At 46.5% G+C, this 15563-nt stretch overlaps 1 protein-coding gene across 1 annotated transcript in view; it reads right to left on the bottom strand.

The window, feature by feature from the left end:
- COL20A1 (collagen type XX alpha 1 chain) overlaps positions 1–15563 on the bottom strand; it is a 511940-nt gene that overhangs the window by 299621 nt on the left and 196756 nt on the right. The window contains exon 9 of the mRNA XM_078651638.1: positions 6798–6962. Within this exon, the coding sequence (XP_078507764.1) occupies positions 6798–6962 (165 nt within the window). The remainder of the gene's footprint in view (positions 1–6797; positions 6963–15563) is intronic.

The raw sequence follows: 15563 nt of genomic DNA, 5'->3' as shown, positions 1-15563 counted from the left end.
GAAAAGCGAGCAGAACGAGGAAACAGGGAGGTGGGGGGCAGAAAAGCGAGCACAACGAGGCAACAGGGGGGTGGGGGGCAGAAAAGCGAGCACAACGAGGAACAGGGGGGCAGAAAAGCAAGCACTCACCGGCTGGGGAGGAGGACTCGGCAGCTTCTCTACTTCTTCCAGCGGCGGTCGGGCAGAAATGGCGTCAGAAAAGCGCCGCCATTTTCTCATTCGGGCGTATTTTTTGCTGTTGAGTGACGGATGACGTCACGGAGTTAAAAACTGCAAAAAACACGCCCCCGAATCCGAAAAAGACGGGGCTTGAACGGAGTGACGCCCCTCTCCTCCAATGGCTGGCCTCAGTTTAGGGAGACAGCCAATGGAGAAGAGGGGCGTGTTCAAGCCCCCACACTGTGAAACATAAGATCTCTCCCTGCCACTGCACAAGCGCAGCCGACGCAGGTCTCGACCTAAAAATGAAACAGAAGCATTTCATTTTTTCTTTTAAAAACACATCTTGTTTTCCTTTAATGAAAACGGGCGGCATTTTTTTTTAAGTTGCTTTATTTAAAAGCAAACACAGACATGGTGGTTTGCTCTCCCCAGCAGGCCACCATTCCTGTGTTATTTCCCATTCCAAATGGGTCACAAATTGCAATCTGCTTCATGAATATTGGTGAAGCAATTCAGTTGCGACCCCACTGAGAATGCTAATGTGCCTGAGACACATTAGTACATTTCATTTTGAGAGTCTCTAAATGAGAGTCACAAAAATCGCAAAATGAAATGGCCATACAGCTGGCCCACAGTCTTTTAAAGGTCTTTCAAAAAGACAGTAAGGGAAGTTAAAGGTAATGCATGGGACTCGTGACCTGAGTCAGACATTCAGCTTCAGCGAGGATCAACTCCTCCACCTGAAGTTCCGAATACTCAGGTTTAACCCCTTGGACGCGGCCGCGATTCTGCGTCACATTCCAATCGCGGGTGCGGTCATGACGGCCGGGAGCCGTCATCAGCACACGAGCACTGTGTGCCATGTACTGTGCTACATATGTTCACATTTCAAGGTTATGGCAAGTTAAATAGATTGAGAAGAAAACTCCCATTGTAATGTGCACTGGAAAGACACACAAACTACAGTTATTTGCAAACTAAACACCCCGAGTAGCCCCTTACCGTCTAAATTGGTACTAATGATGTGATTCCTTTGGATACCCAATAAACAGGCGCGAACGCCACAGGTAAGAGCGATGGGGCAGGGCAGGAGTGTTGGGAGGTGGGAGTGGAGGAAGTCTACAGATGACGGGATTGGTAAAATTACATTGTAAAAAATTATAACAATTTAAATGCTCTGTATTGTTTCTGTCTTTTATGGCCATATACGGCCGAATAAAGAATGAATGAATAATAAATAAAACCACATACGTTGTGCTTGCAGCATCGGCAACTCGCTGATGTGGCGAGCGCAAGGTAAGTGGTTTTATTTAATTTTTTATTTCATTTTGCATATCCCGTCAACTGTTGACCCCAAACCCCCCCCTCCCGCCTCACCCTCCTTACCTGTGTCGGCAGCACCTGCAAATAAAGAGTAAATTAGCTATTTAAAAAAAAAACTTTAATAACCCTTCACCTCTAATAAAACTGCGGAATTTTTGGCAATTTCTCGTTCTCCGCGGAATGCAAAATTACCCGAATTCCGCAAGCGGGACGGAATTTACCACCCAGGCCTACTTTAAGGTTTGAATCCTGTTAGGTACCCTCATCTGCCGTCCCGCTGAGCTTCAAAAATGCATTCAGGGTTTTGCAAGTAAAACAGTTATCAGCATCAAAAGACAATTTAATATATGGAACGTTATTTGTACGCACAGAATATTCTTTCAGAACACCTGGATATGTCTAATACACTAGCTGTATTTTCTGTATTCGCTCTTACCCGGGACCGCGCACACGATTCAGCGAGGACATCGCCGACTTCGTCAGCCCGCACGCTCTCCCCTCCGCCGACTACATCCTCCTGGGGGACCTCAACTTCCACCTGGAGAACAACAACGACCGCAACACCACCACCCTGCTCGACAACCTCGACAACCTCGGACTCAAGCAACTGGTGACCACCCCCACCCACCTCGCCGGACACACACTCGACGCCGTCTTCTCATCCAGCAAAGACGTCACCTTCAGCCACGCAACAGGACTCCACTGGACGGACCACAGCTGCGTCCACTTCACCTTCAGAAGAACGACGATCCACCACCTCCAGCAACAGGTTGCTCGAAGAAGCTGGAACAAGATCACAGCCGACCAGCTCACCGCCTCCCTGAGCCAGCACCCTCCCGCCAACTCAGCGAACCCCAGCCAGGCCGCCGACAACCTCTCGAAGTGGATCAGCAACTGCGCGGACGAACTCGCCCCTCTAAGGACCCCGCCCAGCAGATCCTGCAGCAGAAAAACACCATGGTTCACCGACGAACTCAAGTGCTCCAAGAAGAACTGTCGAGCCCTCGAGAAAGCCTGGAGAAGGGAACCAACGACGGACAACATGACCACCCTCAAGCTCGCCACCCGGAAACACCACCAACTGATCCGCGCCACCAAGAAAAATGCATACAAGGACCGGCTGGACAACAACGCACACAACTGCAAGGAACTCTTCAACATCGTGAAAGAGCTCTCCAACCCCAACGCCGGAAACAACGACATCACACCGTCGCAAGACCTCTGCAACTCCCTCGCGTCCTACTTCCACAACAAGATCACGGACATACACAACAGCTTCAACAACCAACCAACGCAAGCCACAACCGCAATGACGCCACCATCCACCACCCTCCGCACCTGGACCCCGATCAGCACCGAAGACACCATCCGCACCATGAACTCCATCCATTCCGGATCTCCGACTGACCCCTGCCCTCACCACGTCTTCAACAAGGCCGACGCTGTCCTCGCACCCCACCTGCGGGACATCATCAACACCTCCTTCGACTCCGCCACCTTCCCTGAGAGCTGGAAGCACGCCGAACTCAGCGCTCTCCTCAAGAAACCCACAGCAGACCCCACCGACCTCAAGAACTACCGTCCCATCTCGCTCCTCCCGTTCCCGGCCAAAGTCATCGAGAAGACCGTCAACAAACAGCTGGCCGCCTTCCTCGAGACGAATGGATCCCTCGACCCCTCACAGTCCGGCTTCCGAGCGAACCACAGCACCGAGACCGCCCTCATCGCCGCCACCGACGACCTTCGAACTCTGATGGACAACGGAGAAACAGCGGCCCTCATCCTCCTGGACCTCTCCGCGGCTTTCGACACTGTCTGCCACCGCACCCTAGTACAGCGCCTCAGCAACATCGGAATCCAGGGGAAGGCACTGGAATGGATCACCTCCTTCCTCGACGGAAGAACACAAAGAGTCCGCCTACCACCGTACAAGTCAGAGGCCACCAAAGTCATCTGCGGCGTACCCCAAGGATCCTCGCTGAGCCCAACCCTCTTCAACGTCTACATGAGCCCCCTCGCGGCCATCGCACGCCAACACAACCTGAACATCATCTCCTACGCCGACGACACCCAGCTGATCCTCTCCCTGACCAACGACCCCGCCACCGCCAGAGCCAACCTGCACGAAGGGATGAGAGACGTAGCCGAATGGATGACGACCAGCCGCCTGAAACTGAACTCAGACAAGACGGAGGTACTCATCCTGGGCTCCACGCCCTCCGCCTGGGACGACTCCTGGTGGCCCCCCGCCCTGGGCACCGCACCCGAACCGACGGACCACGCACGCAACCTGGGCTTCATCCTGGACTCCTCCCTCTCCATGACCAGGCAAGTCAACGCCGTCTCCTCGTCATGCTTCAACATCCTGCGCATGCTACGTAAGATCTTCCGGTGGATCCCCACCGAGACGAGGAAGACGGTCACCCAAGCCCTCGTCACCAGCCGACTGGACTACGGCAACGCCCTCTACGCCGGAACTACTGCCAAACTCCAGAAGAGACTCCAGCGGATCCAGAACGCCTCGGCGAGACTCATCCTCGACATCCCCCGACGCAGCCACATCTCCGGACACCTGAGAGATCTGCACTGGCTCCCGGTCAACAAGAGAATCACCTTCCGGCTCCTCACCCACGCGCACAAAGCCCTACACGACCAAGGCCCGAGCTACCTCAACAACCGGATCAACTTCTACACTCCCAAACGCCTCCTCAGATCAACCAACCACGCCCTCGCCGCCGTCCCCCGCATCCGAAGAGCGACAACAGGAGGAAGATCCTTCTCCTACCTGGCCGCCAAGACCTGGAACTCACTCCCGACCAATCTGCGCCTGACCCAAGACCACCTCTCCTTCAGGAAGAAGCTCAAGACCTGGCTGTTCGAGCAGTAGCGGCACCCCCCCCCTCCCAGCGCCTTGAGACCCTACGGGTGAGTAGTGCGCTCTACAAATGACCTGATTGATTGATTAGTTCACGGTAGAATGATTTCTCGGGTCAAAAATGTAGCTCTCCAACTGAAGGAAAAATAAAACACCAAAAAAGCAAGCATTGAAAAGGTCAATCAACAGTTCTCGTCTGTTTGACCTATTGGCTTTGGCAATGCATTTTGCTGTGCAGAATTAGCACCAAAAAAGAAGTAAAGAAAAGAAACAACGATCATCATTCGCACGCTGGCAGCAGCGTCCATCTATAAGCGCACCCCTGCGTGATGACGTATGACCTCTAATGATCACATGTGACTTTTAGTGATGAGGCCTATAAAATGATACCATTATTTAAATATGTTATTACCATTCCAAAATAGAGCAGTAAACAAAAAAATATTCTTGTGCTTAACCGTTACTTCTGAAAATAGAACGGCCTGGGCCTCGCATCAAATTACAGCTGCCTGGATGGCCAAAAACATAAAATATATATATTTTATTTTAAGAACCACAAGGTTGGGAGGAACCACAAAGGAGCGGTGGGCTTTATGCTATGGGCTTTTGTAATGTGGGTCTGTGGAATCCTCTTGATGTCATAGGCACTGCCTGGGGGCCGTGGTGGTGACATCACGGGGTTCTATGTCAGTTGGGAAACGGATTAGTAAGGTGCCTGGCAATACAGACACAGGTTGTTTGCTGCCATTACATTTTAGTGCAGACTTCTTGAAGCATGCTTTTGATTATTATTGCAACAACACAAGAAAACATGCTGCAAAAAGGAACAAAACTCACTTACTCAACATGGAATGTCAATAACAAAAGAAAAAGTAAGCCCTTGAATGTTAGCAGTGGGAGAATACAAGCCATAAAATCAAGAAGATGGTCCCTCAAGGGGAGAGAGAAACAGAAGAAGAGGAAGGCCATCGAAGTAAAATCAAACAAATAAGAGTGACAAAAAAACAATAGTAAGCAATAACTGTAAGCCCCCTTAAGGTTTGATAGGGTCCACATGAGTCTTTTGACAAATCACAGCTAAAAGCTGTCTGTAGGAGAGACCCAAACACTAAAAAGACAAACTTGTCTTTAACTCAAATGATAATTATTTTTCCCATTGGTTATTTAATCGGCGGTTTCTACTGGCACATAGCCTCCCTTGATAAATGTGGCTGTTCTTTGTTATCAACAAAAACGTCCCGTTATGATGAAATGCGGAGCAGGTCTGAAGTACCCGAAAGAATTCTTGGAAGGCAGTGAATGGTCCTGTCAGCTGAAAGCTGTCGATCTTGCAGCTTTGTCTCCGTAGAGCGGGCGAGGCACCCTCCTTACCGCCAGGGGAAGCGCCTGCTGAAATGTACTTCTGTACGGGACACCCAAAGCAGTGTGTTTTCTACTCATAAAGTGTCTCCTCCCTGCATTAACTCCGGGGTCACAGACCAGAGCCGCCAGGCCCTCGCCACCTCGGTGGCCTCCCTCTGGTCTCTGGGGCAGCCGGGCGCTCTCTGAGGTCAACCTTCTGCCGCCTGCTTCTAGAATCTTCTATCTCTGACGTATGAAGGGCTGCCTTATGACGTCACGTGACGTACTTCATACACGTTTTTTTCTGAGCGGTGTTATTACATATCCTCGGTGGTTCACAGCGGAGTGTTCTAGCGAGCACTTTTTACCCCAGTATCACGAAAGTGGTTGTGGTAGTCTGTGACGCGAATGTCTACATACACGAGGCAGAATCAGTCCTGCTATGTTTCCTAGGTCGCCGCATGGCTAGCTGCTCCAGTCCAGGTGTGCTTTTGTTTTAGATGTAGGTTTGTGTATTTCACTACGAGTTCTAGAATTCAAAGGAAAAAAACGTGGACGGGAACAGGTCATCGCACCTGGGAAACTTGGCACCTATGCAGTGTTACAATACAATATCATCGTACAAACATTTACAGTTTGAGTTTTGGGTCCACACTTTCCAAGAAGAACCACAAGTCACCTCATTCTTCAAACACATACAACTCTATAGAATCTCATAGGTGCCACATTTTATGATGAAGACCACAAACGTTACAGATCATAAGCACAGTGAACATCATGGACAATGTCTACACAAGAGCTGTTCCAACTAATTTAGCAAAATAACACATTATTTCTCCTTTCTAGGACCAAACCATGAGGGTAAATGGGCACTATACTTGGGTATAGCTACACAAGTAGGTTCCAGGGCTACAATGTTGCTGACCCCTGCCTGACCCTATCACAGACACTCTACGAAACCTGCTAGATTCTACAAGTCTAGTTTGATCTGTGCTCAATCCTCATTTGACAATCAAGATATCAGCTTCCAATAACCTTTGCACAATGCCACCATCAAAATAAAAAAACATAGTAAAAACATTATTCAGTTTCTCACCAATAGCAAAAATATCTATGCCGGTGTTCTTCAAAATTTGGGCAGAGCTATTGGCATCATCTTGGGATTTTCCATCTGTCAAGAGGATCACAATTTTTCCGGCATCCGACCGCGCTCCAGCTTGTGATCTCAAATTTTCCTCCATCACATGCGTCAGAGCAAGACCTTGGTAAAGAGGAAAGTCAGTGTGAAAGAGATACCCGCAGCAGTTTATAAAAAATATGCATTTAATTATTTAATGGAATTATAAAGGAGTAACAAACCAACCACTGGTGTCAATGTCTTGCACGTAAAATTATATTATTTTAAGTAAATTGTAGAATATTTCTGCATCACAATGCAAAATAGTTAAAAACATGTACAGAGATTACACATGGATAACTATATATTTCTAGCAATATTAGGTTTTCAAAATGGTTGTAAAAGTTGTACTGGGTTTGCACCAGAAGCAGTTGAAAATTACTTAAGGAGTGTCAAACTAAGGATCAACTATTAATCTGTGACAAAATTATTCTTTTCATATATTCAACCTAAATTATTAATGTCTCAAAGTCATTTCAAAGTTAATCAAAAGAATGTAGTGAGCCAGTGAAGTCGGTATGATAAAACGGATAAACACCCCAAGGGACGCTGAATTACTGAGGGTGGCACTAGACCAATAGTCCAACGCCCATCTTGTGTATACTTTCACAGGTTGTTACATTTCTGTGAGCCATCAAGCCAATTTAAGTAAGCTACCAGAATAAATGTGAAAAACATTATGCGTTGGAGATCCATCAGTTGCAAGGACTTAAAGTATGATGCTCAAACCTTCGACAACAATGTCTTTAAAAAGCATTTGGAAAAAAACACCCCTTCAAGGGCGGTGATGGCACAGTACAGATGCTACAATACACGCTCATATCCAAATGTTGTTTCTTTCTACAGTTTTACATCCTCAGATTGAATGCTATACCATAACTCATCCTCATACTCTGTTCCTAAAACCTGTATGAAATTTTCCTTGACTTAAAGCTATCATTTGCTTCCCTCTCCTTTCTTTCTATCGAATTACCGTCTTTTTATCCTCAATCTTCTGCATGCCTCACTCTCTGTGAGCCTAACCTACTCTAATTTGCAAGACTGTCCGTCTTATTCTCTGGTATTGTATTTCTGCAAAGTTCCCACACCTCATTTCATAGATCACACCTTCTTCTCCTCTGAAACCATATCTGGCGACCTGGCAATACTGAATCACCTCTAGCCTACCTATTCACCTCACAAACCATCTGCATGGAGTTACATGACCACAGTAATGATCATATCTAACTCATCTAACTCCTGTTTATCTCATCTAGTGTGAATTACTGCAGTAAATACAGCAAATGGTGTCCCTGAGATCCCCAAGCTAATCCCAAGAATAAATAATAGCCACCGGATTAACTTCTACCCTTGGGTTCTGAAATAGCCCACTTCTCACCGTAAAGCGCTTCAGCGCCTTGTCAGTGGTACGAAGTGACATATAAGTGCATATATTAGAATTTTTCCGCACTGCAGTCTCAATGAAGTGTATTCCACAATGCAGCACTATTTTTCTTACTAATTGCAGCCTCACATCCAAAATGGGCCAAAGGATGCATTGTGTGCTACGAAAACAGCACTAAATGCTACAGGACACGAACAGCAGTAGCCAGCAGCCGCTCGCTCTCTCTTGGTTATTTGTTCCTGTGCTCCTGCCATAGGATGTGTGCTCCAAATTACTCTTAATCACTCAAATTGGTGTAATCACCTAATTTCTATAATTTCTCATCACAAGAATAAGGTGTAATTACTGAAATTACTCCAATGACTCTGGCATAATTAACATTTCGTCCAGGCCTATCAAAAAGAGGAATTATGAAAAAACAACAGTATAGAGGCAAGGAAGGACTGATAAAGAGTGAGGTGAGGGCTTGAAAGAAATGAGGGATGTAGAGAGAGGGGTGATGAGGTTGCATAGCAGTGATAAGGTAAGTCAGATTAAAGAGGTGCAGGGTGAGGCTAAAAAAAAGAGATAGGGCTACAGAGAGAGACATTGAGAAAGTGGATTTAGGTAGAGGAAGGGGAGCGGTATGGGACAGAAAAGGAGGGGTTAAGATGATGTAGAGAGAGATGGAGCGATGTGTGAAGTTGAGAGAGTGGAGGTAGAGGATTGTGTTGTAAGCGACAGAGCAAGATTAGAGACAAGACAAGACAGAGGTCCAGAGAGGTGGAGTGAGAGAGTGAGGTGAAGTATAGCAAGGGTTGGTAGCTAGAGTGATACAATGAAAGAAAATGAGAGAGGGGGTGTATTCTGAACTGGGATACTTAAGGAGAGACCTAGTAAAGGATAAATGAGGCAGAGAGAGAGGGTGAGAGCCCCCCCAGGAGGAGTTAACTCCATCCTACATTGTGTGATGGTCAAGAGTTTTCTTGTCTGAAGCATTTCAGATTGTAAATGCAAAATTTACCCAAACCTGTGTAGTGTAGAACCAATGTAAAGCCCAACTACTTGTTTAATCTTGTTTTGATTGGGCCTGCTGAAATGCACAGATGTCTTTTGAGAAAACTACTTGAAAGGCCCAGAAAATTACACGTTATTATGCAAAATGCCAGTATTGTACGCTAAAAAATTGTGCATAGTCGCATGTGATGCACACACAGCTGTATGTGTTCTGTTTGCATTGTTCTAATACTTTCGTAATAGGATTTTTACCTTAACAAAATTGCAGTTATGCGGTCTGATGAATGGTGTAAGCTGAGGCATTTCCTATAAAAGTGTAATGCAGAAATTATGCAAGATTATGTCGGTGTTAAAGAAATGTCACCTGGGCTTAGATTTGAAAGAGAAATCCTTAATGCAAAGTTTGAGGAAACCTTACTGGATGCAGTGATAACATTCTGCTAAATAACCCCCAAACTGAAATCCTGGTTCACCTTAACATACGTTTTTCCAACCACTAGCTAACACCTATTGCATTCAACAAATCTAATCTAGCGGTCTTCAACCGCCTGCAAATTATATCTGAATTTACCAATTCCACCTGAAGCACATTAGATATCATTTTATACCCCCCTAGATATGCTGGTGAAATCAACAACTCTCTAGTGTTCTGGAGTGGCCATTATGCCTTTGCCTTCAACAGCAACCAGCCTGATCCCCAAACTAACATGAAGACAGCCCTTAACTGCTCATGCCCACAATGGAGAAAACCGAACTTTCGAGCACTGAGGCTCCACCTTGGCAAAACTCTGGGCGACAAGCAACCACAATATCTATCTCCCTTCCATTGCTGGTTGTTCGTAAGAGTTGACAACCAGACACTATTAAGGATGCCATTAAAACCTACCCTCAAGAAAAGGACCGTGTGGAACGATGACAACATTATAAAAATCAGAAATGTACTTTGCATCTTAAAATGCAAGTGGTGGAAATCACTTATAGAATGAGAAAGACAAAATTTGGGTATGCCTTTGTAACAGAACACAACTCCAAATACACAGTGGATGGGCATTGCCCACCAAAGAAGCTGCTTACAATCCCTTGGTGCTACAACTTGAAGATTCCACACTCTCAAGTCATCTGCTGCATTTTCTCCAGAAAACACATAACAAAAATCCAACAAGCATTTGCAATGCAATAGGTCTCGCAGTTGTTAGAGTTTGAGCCATTGGCATTGTAAATGGCACTGCTTTTTATTTATGTGCTGGTTTTAAAAGGTAAATAAAAGGCATTGCCATTTACAATGCCAATAGCTCAAACTCTCACAATTGCGAGACCTATTGCATTGCAAATGCTTTTACTAGTGTGATGCTACTTTGCTGTTCGCAAAACAGGGTTTACACTTGTAGAGATTTACTTCGGTGCAGTAGTGCCAATGTATGGGGTAATATTAAGTGGTGACAACCACCCTCTAAGGCCTGGGGAGTGTGTGCACATTCTTACTGTAAGCCCAGTCACACCCTCGCAAGGATCAGAAACTTATGCCTGTCAAGGGCAGGAGTAAACCTCTTTACAATATTGGAGTGGGCAAGAAATACCACCCATTTACTGGGGCAGCGGTGGGATGGAATTTCTCCAAAGGCAAATCTACTCTCCCGTGGGAAAATAAAAATGTCTTTGTGATAATGCAAGAAGTTATTACATTTCCAAATGTACACTAGGTACATTTAAATACATGCAAGTGCAATAGCTACAAGTGCATGTGACCGCAATTTGTACACGTGGCACATGTTATGATATGCAAGTGTAATAGGAATACGCAACTACATGCAGGTGCAATAGTTGCATTTGAGTGCAATAGACACGTGGTCAATGTAATTAATTACATGCCAGTGTAATGGGTACACGCCGTTGCATCCAAGTACAATGGGTATTTTTAATTACATGCAAGTGCAATAGCTACAAGTACATGAAAGTGCAACATGTACACGTGGTACTTCATTAATTACATGCGAATGTGTAATAACCATACGTAATTAGATGCAAGTGCAATAGGTACATAAATTACATTACATGCGACTGCAATAGCTACAAGTACATGTGAGTGCAATATGCACACGTGGCACATATCATTAATTACATGCAAGTGTTAAAGGTGCACGTAATTACATGCGAGTGCAATAGGTACACGTAAATGACATGCAAGTGTAATATTCCTACGTAGCTGCATCCAAGTACAATATGTACATTTAATTACATGTAAGTGCAATATGTACATGTAATGACACATTTGGAGTTGCCTCTGCATGGGTGTGACTGGAATTTCTGAACCTTTTTGAACTGTTTCGAGATAAGCTTTGTAAATTATCAACCTGAATCAATTGGCGCTGTTTTACGGGATACGAATTTGCTGCCAGATAAACAATAACAAAACACTTGGTCCTACAAATGCCCACACAATAAGCACGAGTCCATCGCATACATAAAGTCCGCGGGTCGCTTCATTTGGGAGCCCAGAGTCTCACAAACACCCTCCGATCTTAGAAAGAAGTTCTTTCTCTTGCAAGACTTAAAATGAAGTGTGACTTCCCTTAGGGGCCACTCCCGCCCCCTGCGATTTCAGGGAATCTCTGAAAACTCGTTAAATACGTATTAGCTGTCGGTCTAGTCTAGAGAACCTAGAGTCGCACCAGGGACGCTAGAGTTCACAACAGATAGATTGTTAGTCCTCACGACCCCAGATAAAACAGATGTTCAAAACTAAAAAACACATTTAATGTCCGTGTTTGGTCGTAACAGATGACTGGAGGAGCTAAGAGCAGCGAATGCCTGGAGAGAGCTCTGCGCCCTGTGCAGGGGCCAGGTGCAGCGGGGTTGGAGGGAGGAGGAAGAAGAGAAAGAGAAAGGGGGAGAAAAGATAGAGCGAAGGGGGAAAAGAAGGAAAGGAAGAGGAATTAAAAGAAGAGGCAGATAAGGAGAGAGAAGAAAAAGATAAATTAATGGAGAGAGAGCGCGCTGCAAAGGCAGAAATAATGACTTTCTGGGCAGGAAGTAAGAGACAGAGACCTTTTCCTTCTCTGCTCCCCGCCCGTGAACAGAATATTTCTCACGTCCAGGGACGCATGTTCATAATAAACAAGTGCAACGTGCCCGTGGTATCCCGTGATCTTGAGCATGCACCCGCCCTCAGAAGTGAAACCGACGTCTCTGCACCGACTCGTCCCTGTCCTAAGTGCAGGGAAAAGTGTACAAGGAAGACTGACCTCCCCGGGAACGTGCAGCTCTCTAACCGTGCGGAGATCACACCGAGGATGTCTCTTCCACCAGAAGACTCTGCAGACCTGTGTCAGCGCCACCGCAAGCCCCTCAAACTGAACCAGTGGCGACTGGCAATACTCGCGGGTGGGGGCCGGGGGAGTAGGTTTAAAATTAAAATAAAAAACGTACCTGACCCGGGTCCGCCTGTGAGGGAGATACAATGGTTTATTTTTGAGGAAAGCCAATGCTGCGGTGTGCGAGATTAGATTTATGCAGTTGTTCAATCTCCCTTTAAAACAAGACGTGGCCGTGACGAAAACTGCCATGGGGCGGGACTTCCGTTTCCTGCTGGAAGCTCACGCCCACGGAGTGGCTGGCCAGGAGAGGAGCAGTGGTGAAGCGGGGTTCCCATGCCCGAGGGAGAGCCCCGTGGTGGCGGCTGAAGTCCGGAGTTGCGCCGATGCGGTAAGTGGGGCTTAGTTGTACTAGGGGTGGCGGCAGGGAGGGGGGGAGAGTGGGGGGTGTGTGCAGGTGTGTGAGTGTAGCTGTGTGGGTGCGCGTGTGCAGCTGGGCGTGTGTATGTATGTATATGTGTGACTGTGTGTCTGTTAGCTGTGCGTGTGTATATGTGGTTCTGTGTGTGTGTGCCCTGCTGCATTGTGCCTGCGCGTTATAAAAGTCATTTCATTCATTCTCAGTAAGCTCTTGTATCTGACTACCTTTAGCTAGTTTTTTGAGTTAGGCGCCTTGACGCCCATTGGGCATAGCTGCGCGTTATAAAAGTCATTTCATTCATTCATGCGTGGGTGTATGTGTGTGTGTGCATGCATGAGTTGTGGCTATGTGTGTGTTTCGTGCACTTCAGGGAATCTGAGGCATGAGATGGGCATGGCGCCGGTCTGGACGTGCGCGTCCACAGACACCAATCTTCGCGCGTGCCCGACCCCTGTCTCAGATTCCCAGGAGACGGGCTACATAAGTTGTCGAGCTGGACGCAATGCTTCGCAATGCTTTCTCCAGCTCGACCTAAAAAGTAGATGAGCACATTATGAATAAAACATCACATATTCCCTCAAAGGTTGTACTACTGAATATCGACTTCCAAAAATATCGTGGTACAAGAATATCGAGAACAGAATATGGGGGACAAAATATCAAAATGTAAGTGTACTTAGAGAGGTATAAATCTAGTATTCCTAACTCCACATCTATGAAACTCAAAGATGGAGTGGTTTCTGTCCTCTAACTCCAGTTCTGTAGTAGGGGTATCTCTGTTATAGTCATAATCTAGTGAATAGTCCCGCCCATGTGCGTGGAGCCCGGAGCAATCAATAATAATCTCTTAAAGTGTCGAAAAAATGCAGAACTGCACAGACACTTAAGAGAGAATTAAAGACAGATAATGCAGCCTATATCAACAGGGTACACTGTCCAGTACTTCAACTAGAAATTCCACCAAAAATCCACAAACAGCAAAGCCTGTCCAGATTTCCCTTGCTTTAACAGCAAAAACACTCTGGAATGATAGAGAGGAAGACATGGACAGACAAGCCCCATAGGCTGCCATTATGTGGCTCAGAACAGGATACTGTGCCTTTAAGAGAACTTTCCAGAACTTCACAGTATCCCAGAATGCACTGCAGGTCCCTTTTACTTTCAGTTCTTTTTGAAGGCGTAACACGCCAGACCTGTAGCATTCCTTATATGAATATCTCTCTCCACCGGGGAGGAGGGCGGGCGCTTAGGACTATAACAGAGATACCTCTACTACAGAACTGGAGTTACAGGACAGAAACTACTCCTTCTGTAGTAGGGGATCTCTGTGTATAGTCATAATCTAGTGAATAGAATGGCAAGCCCATCCCCAGACCAAAGCGGCGGTGGAGAAAAGAGAAAAAGCACCACTACTGTGCGAACAGATTTCGCAGCGAAGCCTGCCCAACCTAAGCGTCTGCCCTGGCATCAGTGTCCAGGCAGTAATGCTTAGCAAAGGTATGGACCGGCTTCCAAGTGGCCGCCTTGCAGATTTCTGCAATTGGAACATTACGGAGCAAAGCAGTCGTAGCAGCTTTGCCCCTGGTGGAATGAGCCTTAGGTTTACCCCTAAGGTCTTACCAGCTTTTTGGTAACACAACTGTATACAGGACACAATTCACCTAGAAATGGACTGTTTAGACGTAGCAAGGACCTCTCCTGACTGATCCATAATTGACAAACAATTGGTCTGACCTACGAATATCCTTGGTTTTATCCAGATAACATTTCAACACCCTCCTGACATCCAGGGAATGCAGGGACCTTTCTGCTGGAGAGGAAGGATTCTGAAAAAACGTAGGTAAAGTTATGGTCTGGTCAACATGAAAGTCAGATATAACTTTAGGAAGAAATTTAGGGTGAGTACGCATAACAACCTTAGCAGCATGAAATACAGTATAAGGTTCTTGGCAACACAACGACTGAATTTCACTCACCCTGCGGGCCAATGTAATGGCCACAGGAACGCCGCCTTCCAGGACAGGTGCTGCAACGAAGCCTTATGAATAGGTTCAAAAGGCTCCTTCATCAATCTGGACAGCACCACATTCAATTCCCATGAAGGCGAAGGAAGCCGGACAGGAGGGAACACTTTATCCAAGCCTTCCAAAAAGTCTTTGATCACAGGGATCTGAAAGAAGGAAGTCTGTGAAGGGCATTTCCTGTAGGCAGTCAGCGCAGCAAGATGAGCCTTAATGGAATGGACATTAAGGCCAGACTGCGCCAGATGTAGAAGATAAGGAAGGATGACATCTTCCTTACATGTCGTCGGGTCATAGTTCTTGGACTTGCACCAGATGCAAAACCTCTTCCACTTGTAAGCATAAGAAGTCCTAGTGGAAGGTCGCTTAGCCTCCTTCAGTATGTCCATGCAATCTTCTGGGAGATTCAAATGTCCATATCTCAGGAGCCATGCCGCCAAACTCAAAGACGAGAGGTTGGGGTGCAACATCTGCCCCCGAACTTCGTGAGAAGGTCCGGTCGGCACGGCAGCTTCATGTGAGAAAGGAGAGACCGGTGAAGCAGGTCCGTGA

The sequence above is a fragment of the Lissotriton helveticus genome, chromosome 7 (assembly GCF_964261635.1).
Source record: "Lissotriton helveticus chromosome 7, aLisHel1.1, whole genome shotgun sequence".
In the NCBI taxonomy this organism is placed as follows: domain Eukaryota; kingdom Metazoa; phylum Chordata; class Amphibia; order Caudata; family Salamandridae; genus Lissotriton; species Lissotriton helveticus.
Note: the sequence above shows the minus strand (reverse complement) of the source record. Positions and strands in the feature narration are given on the sequence as shown.